Source organism: Harpegnathos saltator, unplaced genomic scaffold (assembly GCF_003227715.2).
Source record: "Harpegnathos saltator strain DR-91 unplaced genomic scaffold, Hsal_v8.6 scaffold59, whole genome shotgun sequence".
Taxonomy (NCBI): domain Eukaryota; kingdom Metazoa; phylum Arthropoda; class Insecta; order Hymenoptera; family Formicidae; genus Harpegnathos; species Harpegnathos saltator.
In genome coordinates, this window is record NW_020230415.1 from 1,635,168 (window position 1) to 1,653,452 (window position 18,285).

Below are 18,285 nucleotides of genomic sequence, written 5' to 3' on the forward strand. Positions count from 1 at the left end.
TAAAGTTTTTAATAATATAACATGATTAAATCAAATTGACTCTTTAGACCGGAATCGTGAAAAATTCCGTGGCAGTCAACATGTTAACCATCCTAGATGGTTCGGGGACAATTTGGGCTCCGCCGCAATAGTCTGGAGGTCAAACTCCAATTCCCCCCTAACACGTTTCTAGGCAGGAGGGGCAGGTACGTGATGGCCAGGTGGGGGGCTCTGACGGTGGTCGGGGTCTACCTCACCCCAGAGCCTCACCAAAGAGCCTGGATCTGCAGAGTTACAGGTCCAGGCTCGCTGAGATCGGGAGGAGAACAAGACTCCTACAGGGGCCTGTCATCATCGCCGGGGATTTCAACGTTAAGTCGGTGTTATGGGGATCCCGTCGTAGTGACAGGCGGGGGGAGGAAGTAGAGGACTGGGCCGCGGAATTGGGCACCTGCTCAACACTGGTGAAGAACTGACGTTCGTTGGGCCGCAGGGGGAGTCGTTTATTGACCTATCATGGGCATCCCCTGCAGCTGTTGAGCGGGTGCAGAGCTGGAGAGTGGCGGAGGAAATTGAGTCTTTATCCGATCATCTCTATATAGAGATGGTCCTCTCCGCCACCCCCAATGGTCTGCGGCCCGGTCGCGCGGAAGAACCTCCCCGATCAATCAGGTGGGCGATAAGCCAGCTCGACAGAGAGGTCCTTGAGGTCTTCCTGATTGCCTCCACCTGGCCACCACTGGAAGAGGGGCAAGGACCAGGACTCCGCAGTTGCGGAGGTCATGGGCATAGACGTACAGGCGTGCGACGCGGCTATCCCCAAAACCAGGTCCTGTCCCAGAAGGTCCGCCTGATGATGGAGCGAGGAGATTGCGGATCTCCGACGTATATCGCTCCACCTCAGGCGGGCCTTCAGGCGTGTCCGCAATAACGCGGATTCTAGCCCCGAGGTCATACTGACCGCCCGGCACGAGTATCGGAGGGCAGCCAAGTCCATGATGCTATAGGGGTGGCCAGGGATAAAGGATGGGACAATCTCCTCCTGAGATTGGACGCGGATCCGTGGGGGCGCCCATACAAAATTGTTATGGTAAAGCTGAAACCATGAGCGCTCCCTCTGGCGGAGATGCTTGACCCCCGGTTCATTGCAAAGGTCATGGAGACCTTATTCCCCGTCCGTGACGGGGACCCTATAGATCCTTACAGACCGCTCTCCCCCGAATACCAGGGGGAGATACTGGGGTGTCACAGAAGAGGAGGTGGCCGGGGCCGTCAAGCTCAAGAGGGGCAAAGCCCCAGGACCTGACGGTCGTGTCCTCATCCTGGCCTCGGGGCATACAATGGATAGGTTGGCGAACATCTTCACCATTGCCTGGGAAGACAGGTTCCCTCCAGTCTAGGGGAGAGCCAACGTGGTCCTCCTCCGTAAGCCGGGTAAGCCCGAGGATTCTCCCTCTGCGTTCAGGCCCATATGCCTCCTCGATGAGGCGGGTAAGTTGTTTGAGCGAGTTATCGCTGCCTGCCTCGTGGGGCATATGGCCCGGGTAGGTCCACAGCTGGATGACGGCCAATATGGCTTCCGAGAGAGACGGTCGATCATCGACGCGAAAGGTCTCAAGTCCCTCTCGGGGGTCATCATGACGGAGGGCAGGGTGGCGGTGGCGATATCACTTGATATCGCCAACGCGTTTAACACCCTGCCCTGGGATAGGGTGGTGGAAGCAATGGAGGATTACTTCAGCTTCCCACCCTACCTCGTGGCTGTCATCCGGGACTAGTTCCCGAACGTACGGCGTTCCGTCGCCACCTAGTACGCCCTCTTTTTTTCATGGTGGATCCCCCTTCGGCGCGTTGCAAAAACGTGTCCAAGCACCCGAGGGCAGCCAAAATATGACGTGGACCTTGGGGCTTATTTCTATGATTTGCACCAAATAAGGAGGGGCAACGGTGGAGGCCGGCATACATGGACAGCAGGTCTTAAAGGATAGCAACCTTTGACTTTGAGAGACCACCAACTTGTACCACTAGGTACAAGTAATAATGCCTCTCTCTGTAGTCGCCGTGCGCTCGAGATAGCACTAGAGATGTCACTTCCGAACGACATCTCTCAACTTTATCTGGGGAGAGGAGAGTGTCGTGAGCGTGGAGCGTCAGATAGCTCAGTGGTCTAGAGCAGTCGGCCGGCAAGCGAAAGACCCGGGTTCGATTCCCGGTCTAGCGACTACCGCGCTTTCGATATTTTTCTTTCTGTGGAACGAAAATAAGATGCAGGTCTCGAATGCACGGCATCCCGTCGCCACCTAGTATGGCCTTCTTCTTTCGTGGTTGTGCGACTAGGGGTCGGCGCCCCATCTGCTGGGAACGGCGGTTGAAGCGGGTTTCAGCCAGCTTCCCCTTTTCCAGCACTACAGACGGGGCGGAGGTGTAAAGGGGGAGCAGCGGTTGAGGAGGAGCCTCGGCTCGCCTCCCCCCTCCCTCCACCCCGCGGGGAAAGACGACGGCATATCCGTCTGGACTCGGGGCCCTAATTGCAGTTACGCGGCTCCGGGGCCCCGAAGAAGTCCCTTCGCAGTGCCACTAGGGGAGGTTTCACCCAGTAGGAGTCCGGCATAACCCCAAGCCCTTCCCCGAGGGTCTGGGGTATCCATGATGGATTTCCTCCTCGTCAAAAAAAAGATAAAAAGGAAAAAAAACCCGCATCATTGCAGAAATAAGAAAATACATGTCGATTATTTTTTGATGTTCTACAAGTATGCAAGTTTTATTAAAATCAGTGAGGGACACTTCCGAGTCTCCTTAGGCCTGTTCGTTTTGTCTACACTGCTGAACTGGTGCATTAAGTTAAAGTGAGACAAACTATAGGTTTTCTCACTTCAACTTGTTGCACCAGTTCAGCAATGCAAACAAAACGAACAGGCCTCTTATCAGTATATTTATTCCTTATTTTGTATATCATTTTCATTTAATTTCTTCGGCATATTAAAAAAATCGTGATACTACATTAACATAACCTCAAAAGCGTCCTTACAAGAAAAAACTACAAGAATATGAAAAAATTACTGCAATACTATTGAAGAACTTCAGTCATTCAATAGTATACCAATAACTTTTTCGTATTTTTGTAGTTTTTTTCCGTAAAGACGGGATGATAATAAATTCTATGGATGGTAATAAATTCTACTAAATAAATTTTATTTCATAAGCTGCGTTCCGATATCCATTGCTAGTATTGAAGTTCTATAACTCGTGTTACGTACATATATTATAAAGTATATTCAGTACTGACAATGAATATTGGAACGTGGTTTCAAATTGATGAGTGTTAAACTTTGTTTAAATTCATTAAACATCCGAAGTTGAGGGTTTAACTTTAACTACAGGAAATCACCGTTAACTGTGATTTATGGCAGTTGTGAAATGCAACTTTTTCTCTAAACTAGAATTAACGAGTTAAATTCTGTTTATAGTAAGTTGTGAAACTGAGCCTAAACAACGTTATCTTCAGTCAAAATCTTGGAGGTATATAATGATTTGGAAAAATGGCATTTCAATGTGCATTGAGGAATAAGCAGCATGAAGATCGGTTGTGTTTTGTATGTTCAACGTCATTTGAAAGATGGATAACTAAAACGGATGTTTTAGACATATTATACTTATTTATTTTATAAAAGCAAATCTGTAAGAAGATATGCGCGGTATATGGTGAGGATGCCGTAAAAGAATACATGTGTCAGAAGAAATTTGCAAGATTTCGTTCCAAAGATTTTTATATCCAAGATATATCACGCTTGGACCGATCAGTTGATATCGACAGCGATAAAGCGAAAATGTTAATCGAAATCAACTCATGTTACACGATGCAGGAAATTGCAGAGGTTTTATAAATAATGAAATCAAGCATAGGAAATCTGCATTTAGTTGGTTACGTTAGCCGGCTCAATGTTTACGTTCTGCATGAATTGAATGAAATTCATCTATTCAAACATATTTCGATCAGCAATTCACTTAGAAAAAGCGAGAAGAGCGGCCCATTTCTGAAGCGATAACGAGCAATGGAAAATGGATTGTTTACAATAACGAGCGCAAAAGATCGAGTGGGAAGTGAACCGCTATAAACTAGTTCAAAAGCAGGACTTCACTTAAACAAGGTTATACTCTCAATTTGATGGGATTGAAAAAGTATTGTATTCTACATTCGGATGTCTACTATGCCCAACTGGACAAATTTAACGCAATCATCAATGAGAAGCGTTCAGAATGGATGAATGGCAAGGCGTCATTTTCCATCATGATAACGCCAGATCGCACACATTATTGCAAACCCAGAAAATATTGGGATGTCTTATTGCATCTCGCATATTCAACAGATCTTATCTCTTAAGGTTACTATCTATTTCACTCTTTACAGAATTCCTTAAATCGACATCGCTTCATTTTCGAGGAAGAAGTCAAGCAGAATTTAAAATAGTTTTTCGCTAAGAAAGACAGGAAGTTATCTGAGCGAGGAATTATGCCGCTGTTTAAAAGATGATGAAAAAGATGATAGTAGATCAAGATGGAGAAAAATAGTGGAAAGACGGCGAATATATTGAATATATTGAATAAAATTATCTTCTATAAAAAAATTGATCATTTATATCTAAAACACTTTATGGATTTATAACCTAACCCAATATTTTTCGAACACTCGTATTACCTGTACTTTCTCTCTCTCTCTCTCTCTCTCTCTCTCTCTCTCTCCTCTCCCCCTCCCCGCTCTCCCTCTCTCTATCTATCTATCTATTTATCTGTCCATCTATCTGTCTATTTATCTTCTTCCTTCCTATCTCTCTTATGGATAAATTTTAATTTGAAATAATAAACTAAAATAATTGCAATAAATAAAAACAAACAATAATCATAAGATCTTTAATAAAAATCGTTTGGAATGTAGATTACGTATACAATTACGTACAACTAAGAAAGTATTACTGATGGATACCAAAGTAGACAACAGTAACTCTGGGGATTCTAACCCAAATTCTCCGATGCAGGGGATACACCCTATAATTTTTATATACAGGGTGTCCCATTTAACCTGACAAATCGTAATATCTGGAAAACTATATGTCGGATTAGAAAAAGTGGGTCGGATTAGAAAAAATGAAATTTGTTCGTCTCGAAGGGGGACATCCAATGATATCAAATTCGACCTCTCACCCCACTCCCAGGGGGTGGGGATGGGGGGCAACTTTGAAATCTTAAATGGGAACCCCCATTTTTTATTGCAGATTCGGATTCTACGCCACAAAATACGTAAGTTTTGTCCGAAACTTTTTTTTTGACTCGTGATAGATGGCGCTGTAATCGTAAAAAATTAGATTTTCTGCAATTCTCCAGAAATGATCATTGGATTGAAAACTAAAAAAATACCTGTTCAATATTTTTAAAAATATTTTTAAAAAACTAACAGTTATTCCCTTCCCCCCTCGGGGTAGGGTGGGTGATAACGTTCAAATCTCAAATGAGAACCCACATTTTTCATTGCAGAATTAGATTTTACGTGAAGTTTTTATGGAAACAATTTTTTTCATTGTGATAGATAGCGTTGAATTTTTCCGAGAAACTACTTTTAGCGTTACCCAGGAACAACGACGAGGACGTAGTATCTTTCTGTTCTCTTCGGGGTGCTTGTTTTAGGTGAGTTCCCTCACCTTTCATCATCGGGGTGATTTTGCATAATTAATTTGTTAGTGGCATTTCTCCATCGTCCACGCCCATAGAACTTAAGAGACGATCATTATTAGACACTTACCTTTCTAATCAGAAGAGGTGCTTAATCAATTTTTTAAGAGTGTTCCATGCCACTATCATTCTCTTCTGACTTTGCATCATGGATTATGTAACTGTGCAAGAAGAAATTGAAATGATTTTCATTTATGGCGAATGTAGGAGAAATTTTGACGATGCTGTCAATTTGTATGCTGAGCGTCTTCCTGAAAGAGTACGATCACGTTCTTCTTTCGTTAGAGTTGTTACACAGTTTTGTACTGATGGAAGTATACAACTGAAAAAAAGAACGCGTAGAGCTACTGTTTGTGAAGAAAATAATCAAATATCAGTACTAGCTGCAGTGGCTCATAATCCACATGCGAGCGTCCGAGAAATTTCGCACCAACCTAAAACAAGCACCCCGATGATGAGAGGCGAGGGGACTTACCTAAAACAAGCACCCCGATGGTGAGAGGCGAGGGAACTCACCTAAAACAAGCACCCCGAAGGGAACAGAAAGCTACTACGTCCTCGTCGTTGTTCCTGGGTAACGCTAAAAGTAGTTTCTCGGAAAAATTCAACGTTATCTATTACGAATGAAAAAAATTGTTTCCATAAAAACTTCACGTAAAATCTAATTCTGCAATGAAAACTGTGGGTTCTCATTTGAGATTTGAACGTTACCACTCACCCTACCCCGAAGGGGGGGGGAATAACTGTTATTACGTTTTTTAAAAATATTTATAAAAATATTGAACAGGTATTTTTTTATTTTTTAATCCAATGATCATTTCTGGAGAATTGCAGAAAATCTAATTTTTTGCGATTACAGCGCCATCTATCACGAATAAAAAAAAAGTTTCGAACGAAACTTACGTATTTTGTGGCGTAGAATCCGAATCTGCAATAAAAAATGAGGGTTCCCATTTAAGATTTCAAAGTTATCCCCACCCCCACCCCCCGGGAATGGGGTGGGAGGTCGAGTTTGATATCATTGGATGTCCCCCTTCGAGAAGAACAAATTTCATTACCCACTTTTTTTGATCCGACATGTAGTTTTCCAGATATTACGATTAGTCAGGTTAAATGGGACACCCTGTATAACATTTTTTTCTATCTTTCATATATTCAAAGTTATTCAGGTGGTCTATTTTAGGCCTATTTGTATACTTTATTATGGTATTATGGCTTATTATTAAAGGTTCGATAAATATTTGATAGATGTTTGATAGTAGTTCGATATGCTACGATAGACGTTTAACAATAGTTCGATATGATACACATTTGTTAAATGTTTGATAGTAATTCGGTAGACGTTGATATGGTATAACAGACGTTTGATGGATATTCAATAGTGGTACGATAGATGTTTTATAGTAGTTCGACAAATAGTGATTTGATAGCGGATTGTCGAAAATCCATGGACGAGGATATTTCCCTTCTCCATCTGTTATTGCAAGACGAGTTCGAGAGACTTTACTACATATCTATTACTAAAAATTTACGATTGTAGAACGGTCTACGTAGCAGAGCAATTGCATAGTAACTGAAAAATGCGGGTTCGATTCTAGTCTGGTCCCAACATATTTTTCTTCCCTTCTCCCTTTCAAGTCAAAGAACCGTTTCTTGTCGCTAACGATCAGCTGTCATAAAATTGCTGTTGCCAATCAGCTGTCAAAGAATTGTCAATCTAGTAACATCATACTTCTCGTTTGCGGTATTAACCCCCGTACACCTGTCGAAGAATTTGGGTTAGATCCTTCTAGTATCACTACTGCGACTATTACAATATTAATGAAATACAATTAGCTTTTGGTAAGCTATAGTTGACGTAAATATAATATAATATTTTACGTCTTATTATACTTTTAAATAATAAATTACATCATGAGGATATTTAACCAGTATACTACATGAGGATATTTATCGCATAAGAAATGCGACGATTATATTTTCTGCGTTACAAAACTGTTTGTCGTATGCAAAGTCTTACCAGGAGCTGTAAACAATCCTGTTCCTCCCCACGGCTTGAAAATATCATACAACTTGCTTTTGTTTAAACAATATCGGCTTTGGAGGATCGTCTGTAATATATAATAGTGGTTTGCTAAAATGTCTATTATGTTATTGCTTTTTTATGCTAATGGATTCTGCAATTATAGTATATGGAATGTGTATTACATTCATAAAATATGATATACATTCTTATAAATTCAATTAACTAGGAAGGCAAAGAAGAGCTTGAGTAGAATATATAATATATATATATATATATATAAACTTTCTGCGTATTCCTTATCATTTAATAAACATAGCTCTTTATTTGGGTGTACAGAAAATGTTAAAAACCTTTTAATATGTCGAAAAATATATTTTTCTCGAGAAAATAGTTCAATATACAACTACACCATATAAAAGTTGTAGATTTTGAAGTGAAATATATAATAAATAGTACGACCTTGATTAGAGTTCTTTCAAGATTATATAAAAATTTAAAGTTTAAGCACTTTAAAGTTATCTTTATGTGAGAGGTAGATAGGGCATTCAAGATGATGAAAGAACCGGGCGTCCGCACACCAGCCGAACTTAACCGAACATCGAAGCTATCCGTTCCTAAAGGACAAGCAATGAATGCAGTGTTCTACGTGAGTATAATGCATCGGCTATTGAAGCACATTGCGTGTGTGCGTCCGGATTTGTACATAAGCGAAAATTAGTTCTTGCTGCATCATAATGCGCCATCTCATACTGCAGCAATAATTCGTTAGTTTTTAGTAAAATGACTGTTACTGTGCTACACCATCTACCGTACTCGCCAGATTTAGCACCGGCGGCTTACTTTTTGTTTTCAAAGCTGAAATTGAAGTTAAAAGGACAATGATTCGACAATATCAAAACGGTCCGATCTTTACGAAAAAAATCTCGAATATTGAGTTTTTATACTCGACTTTGAAAGTAAACTCTCAAATTTGGATATATATACTTATATTTTGGGTGTTTGCACTGAATATTGAGTATTTATATTGAACATTGAGTGTTTACTTCTAGAGATTGAGTATTAATATTCATAATTGAATGTATTCCTTAAAAGATGGAGTGTGTACACCCAATAATTGAACATTTGTATTTCAGTTTGAGTATATACATTGAACATTTAAAAGTTTATTCTGCACACTTAAGTATGACACTGAATAGTATGACATTGAAACTCTATACAGGGTGTCTGAGAAATGTTGGACTTACCAATTTGTATAGGTAGAATAGGTGAAATTGAACAATAAAGTCATGTAAAATTTTCTAAGAATCGTAATAGTTATTGAGTTATTAATTAATACGTCTAGGCCAATGAGCGTATGGGAGACGGTAGGTTGAACTCGACAGAAGTATGAAGACAATAGACAAGACAAATGTTTTACTTCTGAATACTCATAACAAAGACAATCAGCTGATTGTATTGGGCGGATCAATACACAAGATCCTTTCTTCGTCTTCAACGGCAAGATGCACTAATGCGCCAGCTGTGTTCCATAGTTATGCATTAAGCACTCAGTCTCACGTAACTTTTACATTGCATATAAAATTATTTTTCTCGATGGACGTCTTGTATGTCTAGGAAATCGTTCCACATAGATGCGAGCTGCAACATGTACATTGTCGCTTGTTAGCCCGTAGGCAATGATCATATCAGTGCACTCCTTTAGAATAAATTTTATTTTTGGTCGCGGAGCAGCATGACACGTATCAAACAATTTCATGAGTCTGAAGACGTGACCGTTGGATCATTGTCATAAACAACGATAATAAATAAAAGATAATTACCCTATCTTGCGATCTGCATGTATCTATTTGTATATACTTCTATCGAGTTCAGTCTATTGTTTTCCGTGCTCTTATTGGCCCAGTTTTAATTAATAACTTAATAACTATTGCAATTATTGGAAAATTTTATATGACTTCATTGTTTAATTTCACCTGTTCTACTTATACAAATCGGTTGGTCCAAAATTTCTCAGACATCCTGTATAAAAACTTTTGTGGGTCTAAATGATAGGTCTAAATGATAGGTTGTCAGGGATGGGTTAGCGGGTTCTTAAATAAAGCATACTCCACTCTTAATTGACCTCAACAAAGGTATATTGTGTGTAAACTTTCGCCACGTTACCCACTCGCTACTCGGTTGCTAGATCTCTCTCTCTCTCTCTCTCTCCCTCCCTTCCTCCCTCCCCTCTCCCTCTCCCGCCCCTCCCCCTCCCAGCCCTCCCTCCCTCCCCTCCTCCCTCTCTCTCTCTTTCACTCTCTCACCCCCCCCTCTCCCCTCCCCCCCCTCTCTCTCTCTCTCTCTCTCTCTCTCTCTCTCTCTCCCTCTCTCTCTCTCTCTCCCTCTCTCTCTCTCTTTCTCTCTCTCTCTCTCTCTCTCTCTCTCTCTCTCTCTCTCTTTCTCTCTCTCTCTCTCTCTCTCTTTCTTCGCATGGCACTGCGCTCAGCCTCATATCTTAACTTCCATCGTCTCTCGCACGCATGCGGCTTTTTGGCATGGGATTTCCCTACACTTTCGAGTCTTATTCTCTAGATTGAATTCTGAAGAATCAATTGAGTATCAACTTTAATGATTTTATATTAACGCTGCAATATTAAGTGCGAAGGTCCGTGAATTTTGAAACTGCTTTTAAACATGATTGTTTAAATTGTATAAATAAATGCAGTCAATTTCGAGTATTGCGATTGCAATTTATGTATTGCAATTTATTATATTGGGAACTTGAATAGGTTCTCGCTGTTTCCCGACAGATGGTATTATCTTAGCCTTTTTGCATCGGGCAATACTACAGACAACTTCATCTTGAAGACGCCCGAAGCTCCACCATTAGATTCGAAGTGACAGTATATGTTATTCCGAAGCATAAACAACATATTTTTTCATAGCGTTAAACATGTCGAATTTCGTCCTAAAATGAGTATTTGCGGGGAATTTTACTGCATTACTTTTTTCAAAAAAAATTTGCAGCTGGAGCACATAGAATTCTTGTGGAGACTTACGGCGACCATGCTCTGTCGGAAACAACATGCAGAAATTGGTTTAGACGCTTTAAAAATAATGATTTTGATTTTGAAGATAAAGAATGCTCTGGCGCACCGAAAAAGTTTGAAGACGAAGAATTGGAAGCATTACTTAATGAAGACCCATGTCAGACGCAAAATGAACTTGCAGAATCATTAGGAGTTGATCACACAACAGTTGCCAAACGTTTAAAAACATTAGGAATGATTCAAAAGCAAGGAAATTAGGTGCCGAATTGAAGCCGAGAGACGTCGAACGGCGTTTTTTCAGGTGTGAACAGGTGCTCCAACGGCAGAAAAAGAAAGGTTTTTTGCATCGTATCATGACTGGCGATGAAAAGTGGATACACTACGATAACCCGAAGCGTAGAAAATTGTGGGGTAAGCCCGGCCATGCATCAACATCGACGGCAAAACCGAATATCCATGGTTCCAAGCTCATGCTCTGTATTTGGTGGGATTAGCTGGGTGTGGTATATTATGAGCTCCTCAAACCCAACGAAACCATCACGGGAGATCGCTATCGACTATAATTAGTGCGTTTGAGCCGAACATTGAAGGAAAAACGGCCGCAATACGAGGAGAGACACGACAAAATAATTTTGCAGCATGACAACGCTCGGCCACATGTTGCAAAACTGGTCAAAATCTACTTGGAAACGCTCAAATGGGAAGTCCTACCCCACCCGCCGTATTCACCGGACATTGCTCCTTCCGATTACCACTTGTTCCGATCGATGACTCGTGGCCTGGCCGAGCAGCACTTCCATTCTTATGAAGATGCCAAAAATGGGTCGATTCGTGGATAACCTCAAAAGATGAGTCGTTCTTTCGACATGGTATTCGTATGCTGCCAGAAAGATGGGAAAAAGTAATGGCTAGCGATGATGGACAATACTTTCAATGACATGTTCTTTACTAATTTTTTTAAATAAAGCATTCATTTTCACGAAAAAACAGCGAGAACTTATTCAAGTCCCCAATAATAAACACTTTTTATATAATAAATTCTTAAGTTAAATATATACTGTAAATATTGTTTTTTAAATAAACTGGGAAATAATTATGTAACGATAGTATGTTCAACACAGTGCTCCAATAATAATTATTTACATCAATAGAGAAAAAAAGTAAAATGTGCTAAAACAGAGCTTATTAATAAAATACATAATTGCATGAATGATGGTGAGACAAATAATAAATACGTCATGTATCAAAAGTGTATATTTTTCTATAATATTAATTAATAAATATGCATGCGTATGTTGATAAGTTTCCATTTTATTAACTAATGGCATTGCACTGAGAAAATAACCGAATCATGATGAAAAAATAAGTTTTCCTCATCATTTTGAAGTTGTTTTGATGTCATTATGATTTTCTCTTCCGCTTGGATATAAGATTTACCGTTATATGGTAAAAGTATACATTTATTATATAATTTTATCATTTACTGTATACTTTTAATTAACAAAATTGTTAACCAATTGTTATTTGGTAACAATTGTTTTTCTTTGTATTATTTATTATTATTATTATTAATGAGTATTTTAAAGGAATATTTTTTTTCAAGATGTAGCCTATCAAGTACTATAGTTTATTTGTCAAACTGCATATCCAGCTTGTTGTTATACTAAACTTTAGTGTAACTGCTTCGGATTTAAACACAAATACAATGCTATCTTTAACTTGAAAGTTAATTTCAAAGTTATTCTGAATTTCAGTACTCATTTGAGTGTTATCCTCAACTGTAGAGTAACTTAAGGGGTAAGGCCACTCCAGAATTTTCAAGAAATCGATTTTTTTGTCAATATGTTGCCTTAAAGCCTTAAGAATAAGAAAAAAATGTTTCATAGCCCGGAGAAATCTCAAAGAGGTCGTTTTCGAAGGTTTTGCCAAGGCACCCCGCTGAGCGCTCCAAGCGCTTTTGGATTGATACAGCGCGCTTGAATTTAGACCTTTGTAATCCTCTTACCTGTTGAGAATCACTTATTTTCTGGGTTCTAGAAAAGAATGGGAACTCGGCTAAGAAATTTGAAAAAAGAAGTAAAAGGTCTTGGCGGGAAAGGAAAATTGACAGGCAAGGTCATTGATGAGCTTTCAATGTACTACGGCTTGGCCATCCGCAGGAATCAAAATTCAATAGAAAAGATGAGAAATGAAATTTGGGCAACGTTGTACCACAAACTGTCGACAAATGAAAAGCCACAACACGACAAGTGCCCGTCCGGTGAAAGTTCGTGGTGTTCGTGGCAAAAGGCAAAAGCCACCAATACTTTAAATACTTATTCACACAAGCAAGCTCTTCCACAAACAGTTTTTAACGCCCATCTACGAAGAGTTAAGCAGCGATGACCTTACACGGTGTTTAGGTGGCTTCACACAGAACAGCACTGAAAGCTTCAATGTTACGGTTTGGTCAATAGCCCCAAAATCAACATCAAGTGGGAAAATTGTCCTTGATTTTGCAGGAAATCTTGCTGTGTGTATCTTCAACGATGGAATAAGCAGTATCATGTAAATTATGGCGGTTTTGGGCATGACCATAGGGCTGAATTGTTATAACTTCTGCGTTGAGGCGGACGACCGCCGTATCGAGTTATCCGACCGATCGTTGACTGAAGCTGTAAGAATATCTCGGCTTGCTTTAAAATCAGACAGGAAGGATGAAGAAGAGAAAAATATCAATTTGGAAGGCCAATTATATGGTGCAGGCATTGCAGATTAAAGGTATAATAAAATTTTCTGCTATAGAATGTTATTCAAAATTTTGAACAAGTTTTTCTAAGAACTGCATTTTTCTAATTGGGCGAAATGATAACTTCTACAAATTTTTATCGATTCTCTTGAACTTTTGAGGGTGACTTTTCAGATACATTATCTAGTGGATAGCGTTTCGGATCGCGACGGATTTTGCAATAAGATATAAACTTTCATTTTTATAAACAATTTTTCGGTGAAATTTTTGGGTGAAGAATGAACTTTTTTTTAAAAATGTACATCATTTTTCAAGAAAACGGTATTTTCAAATTTCCGTACGCTATCCAGTAGCTTTTGGCATATATTACTTAAAAATTTTTGGTTTTTCGTTTTGTTGAAATCTGCGGAAGCAATCGTTTCGCCCGTTTAAGGCCTCGCATGAAAGGTGCCTTGCAATCTTGAGTTCTGAAGCCGCCATTTTTAAATAAAAACAAATAAGAAAAATTTTTTCTTACACTTAAATGTGTGTTTAATAAAGTACTTTAACTGAATTTTCCAATGCTTTTATTATACTCTTGAAAAAAATTCCCGAAATTAGCCTTTTTCTGGGACCTGGAGTGGTCTTACCCCTTAAATTAACTCTCAAGTCGAGAATAACACGGGCATGATTCTTAAGATGAGGATAACACTCACGTCACACTCAAGTATGAGGGTTATACTCAAGTTGAATATTACCTAGCCAAAAACATTCCTTATGAAAAAGCACTCAAATATTGAGTATTTATATTCAGTTGTTCGAATTTACTCTCAAATGTGGGTATATACAGGTTGCGTGAAAAGTTCGCGGAGCGGCATCTATAAGTAAACGGTAGAATTATAAATTATAGTCGGTTATATATAATCATTCTTTACATGAACTTAGGTTAGGTTTCATTTCCATCTGTCAATGCTTTCTGTGTTTACAAGCCAATTGAAGTTGACGTGTCAGTATACGAGGGCGGTCCGATAAGTACTTAGCCTCACCGCCCGATGGCGCCACTATCGCAAGAGAAATTTACTATCGTGTAGTACATTCTCGTAGACGGCTACTGTCGAAATTTCAGCCGAATCGGACTCGTAGTTTTGTTTTGACCGCGTGTGGAAGCGAGCGTGTCCGCGGATTTTAGAAAAATGGAAAAAGAGCAATATCGGTCGATGATTCGATTCTTGTTTTTGGAAGGGAAATCGCGCAGCGAAATCAAAGAGCGCTTGGATGCTGTGTACGGTGACTCTTCTCCTTCGATGGCGACCGTCAAAAATTGGTTTAACGAGTTTCAACGTGGTCGCACGTCGGTTTTTGATGAGCCACGCCCAGGTGCCCCGAAAACGACTACCACGGAGGATAACATGACAAAAATCCACGATCTCGTATTGGCAGACCGCCGATTGAAGGTGCGCGAGATAGCTGAGACAGTAGGCATCTCAAAAGACCACGTGGGTCATATCCTGCATGAAATTTTGGGCATGAGAAAGCTGTCGGCGCGATGGGTGCCGCGTTTGCTCATTCCGGATAACAAGCGCAACCGTGAGACCACTTCAGAGCAGTGTTTGACGCTGTTTAAGCGCAATCCAAAGGAGTTTCTGCGTCGTTTCGTGACCGTCGACGAAACATGGATCCACTGGTACACACTAGAGACCAAGGAACAGTCGAAACAGTGGACTTCACCCGGCGAACGTGCTCCGAAGAAGGCGAAGACTGTCCTATCGGCCGGAAAGGTGATGGCCACCGTTTTCTGGGATTCACAAGGTGTGATCTACATCGACTACCTGGAGAAGGGCAAAACGGTCACAGGGCTGTACTATGCCGAATTATTGGGCCGATTCGACGCCGAATTGCAGAAAAAACGGCCCCATTTGGCGAAGAAAAAAGTGCTCTTCCACCGTGACAACGCACCGGCTCACACCTCCGCCCTCGCCACGGTCAAATTGGTCGAATTGGGCTACGAACTGCTGCCCCATCCACCGTATTCTCCAGATTTGGCCGTGCGACTTCTTTTTGTTTCCAAACTTGAAAAAGTCACTCGCCGGGCAGAAATTTGAGTCGAATGAGGAGGTCATCGCCGCCACAGAGGCCTACTTTGCAGACCTCGAGAAAACGTATTTTTCAGACGGGTTAAAGAAGTTGGAGCATCGCTGGGTCAAGTGTATCGAGCTAAAAGGAGACTATGTTGAGAAATAAATCGCCACTTTTCCAAAATTTTCGTTTTTCTTTTGTAGGCTAAGTACTTATCGGACCACCCTCGTATTTGTTTGCAATGGAAAATTTGAAACAGCGTGCAGTGATTGAGTTCTTTGTTAAAAAAGGTTTAAAGGCAATGGAAATTCATTCCGAGATGGTAAATGTGTTAGGGGAATCTGCTCCTTCAAAAACAATGGTTTGTAAATGGACACTTGAGTTTCAACGTGGTCGTACAAGCATTGAAGATGATCCATACAGTGGACGTCCAAAAAGCGCATCAACACCAGAAATCATTGAGCAAATACATGTTATTGTTTCTGAAGATCCAAGTGTGACTACGCGTGAAATTGTTCATACCATAGGCATTTCAGATGAACGGGTATGGCATATTTTGCATAAAGAATTACAAATGAAAAAGATGTTTGGAAAAATGGTGCCGCATACGTTAACAATTCAACAAAAGCTCACTCGAAAGCAAATTTCTCAGTGTCATTTGGATCGTTTTAAGAAGGATAAAACTGACTTTGTGCGTCGTTTTATAACTATGAATGAGACTTGGATCTATCACCATGATTCTAAATTGAAACAGGAACGTTTACAGTAGACTGAAGCTGGACGTTCAGCTGCAAAGCAAACAAAGCATGAAAGATCGGCAAAAAAGGTTTTGGCATCAGTTTTTTGGGATGCTAAAGGGATTTTGTTAATTGACTATCTAGAAAAAAGTAAAACAATTAATTCTGAATATTACTGTAACCTTTTGGATCAATTGGACGCAAAAATTCGTGAGAAAAGACCTGGTTTGCAGCACAAACAAATCATTTTTCATCAAGACAACGCACCTGCTCACAAAAGTGTTTTGTCAATATCTAAATTCAATTAATTGAAGTACAAATTGTTGGATCATCCACCGTGTTCGTCAGATTTGGCACCCAGCGACTTCTATCTGTTCCGAAACCTGAAACAATTCCTCCATGGAAAGCATTTTTTGTCGAATGAAGAAGCTATAGCAGCCGTAGAGGCATATTTCACAAACCTTCCAGAAACACATTTCCGCGATGGAATAAAATTATTGGAGAGCCATTGGGCCAAATGTATTGAAGTTAATGGAGACTATATTGAAGAATAAAATCATTTTTAGAATTTGGTATTCTTTATTTCGCTCCGCTAAGTTTCTCTCCGCGAACTTTTCACGCAACCTGTATACTCAAATGTATATTTGAGGGTAAATTTGAATAATTGAATATAAACACTCAATATTCAAATGTTTTTTCCGTAAGGAATAACATCGATTCGACGTTGATTTGACGTTGATATGGTCAGTGAACCTTTGAATCAACGTTAATTGAACCCTCATCGACGTCGGATCAACGTTGTGGTTCTGACTGGATTATATTTAATTGAGTATTCGAATTTATGCGCAAATTGAATATTATTTTGAGTGTATTTTTGAGTTTCTTTTCCATAAGAGGAGATAACGTAATGAAGGAGTTACGAAACATTGCAGTAAGAGATTTTCAGCGGCTGGCTCTGGAGCGGCTGGCAGAGCACATTGAACAGTATATAGCTTTACAGGGATCATAGAATAATTACTAATAAAAATTTTTTTACCTTACTTTCTTTTGTTTATGAGATTAGTCCGAAAACTTTTTAGCCATACTATGTATACGTATTGTTGTCTGAGCCACAAGGTTTGTGGCAGCGTCCGTTGTCCGCGAGCCTTGAGCATCTGATCGATCTGATCGACAACTGAAGAAGGATTGTCTGGACGAGGGAATCAATTAATAAAGGAGAGATCAGTTAAGAGAGAAGCGTTGACAGCGATCTTAAGAATTTGCGTGAAAACCTGAGCTTTTGTATATTTGAAAAGAGTTCTGTTATTATAAAATAATAAATAGTTCTTCCTAAACGAATTATAATTATTTCCGTGAACCCGATACGCGCGAGTCAGTCGCGGGTAACTATACATTATATATTCTATTCAAGCTTTTCTTTCACTTTTTATTTGGTTGATCTTATCTTTTGATATGTTTTTTTGATATATTAAACATACTTTTGATATATTAAAAAGCAGCAATGATATATTACCATTTTATAGTTAGTTTGTAAATGATTTACTTAGAAATAAATTAACAACTACGTATTCTTTTACCTTTGCTTGGTCTGGTTCGGATATAACAATAATTAACTTATTGCCTATCCATAATCGAAATGGAGAAGGATAAATATCCGTAAGCTTATACAGATTGGGCAGTAAATCTGAAACTTTTTGTGCTTGAGAAGTACATTACAATGAAGCAGTTGTCTATTTAATTGTATTAAAATTATAACGAATATAATAAACGTCATATAATTTTAACATGAAATAATAATATTACATATATAATTTCCTTTTATTAAAAATATTGTATAATTAAGTAAAGAGACCGGAACCGTTTACCGATTTCAATAATTGTGATACATACCATGGTATTGTTATAGTTATTACTGTGAGTAGTAGTTACGAAAGTTTCAGTCTCAGTACTTATTGTTGTTAATTGAAAAATTATTAAAAAAGAGAGATTCTAATAATTTTATAGCTA

At 39.5% G+C, this 18,285-nt stretch overlaps 1 protein-coding gene across 2 annotated transcripts in view; it reads right to left on the minus strand.

Annotated features, from left to right (window-relative positions):
* LOC105189168 (cytochrome P450 4C1) overlaps nt 1–18,285 on the minus strand; it is a 45,676-nt gene that overhangs the window by 25,163 nt on the left and 2,228 nt on the right. The window contains exons 2-3 of one of the 2 annotated variants that reach the window (XM_025304126.1): nt 17,856–17,977; nt 7,724–7,814 (exon numbers count right to left, since the gene is read on the minus strand). In XM_025304126.1, the coding sequence (XP_025159911.1) occupies nt 7,724–7,814; nt 17,856–17,977 (213 nt within the window). The remainder of the gene's footprint in view (nt 1–7,723; nt 7,815–17,855; nt 17,978–18,285) is intronic. The other variant, XM_025304127.1, reaches the window with a different exon arrangement.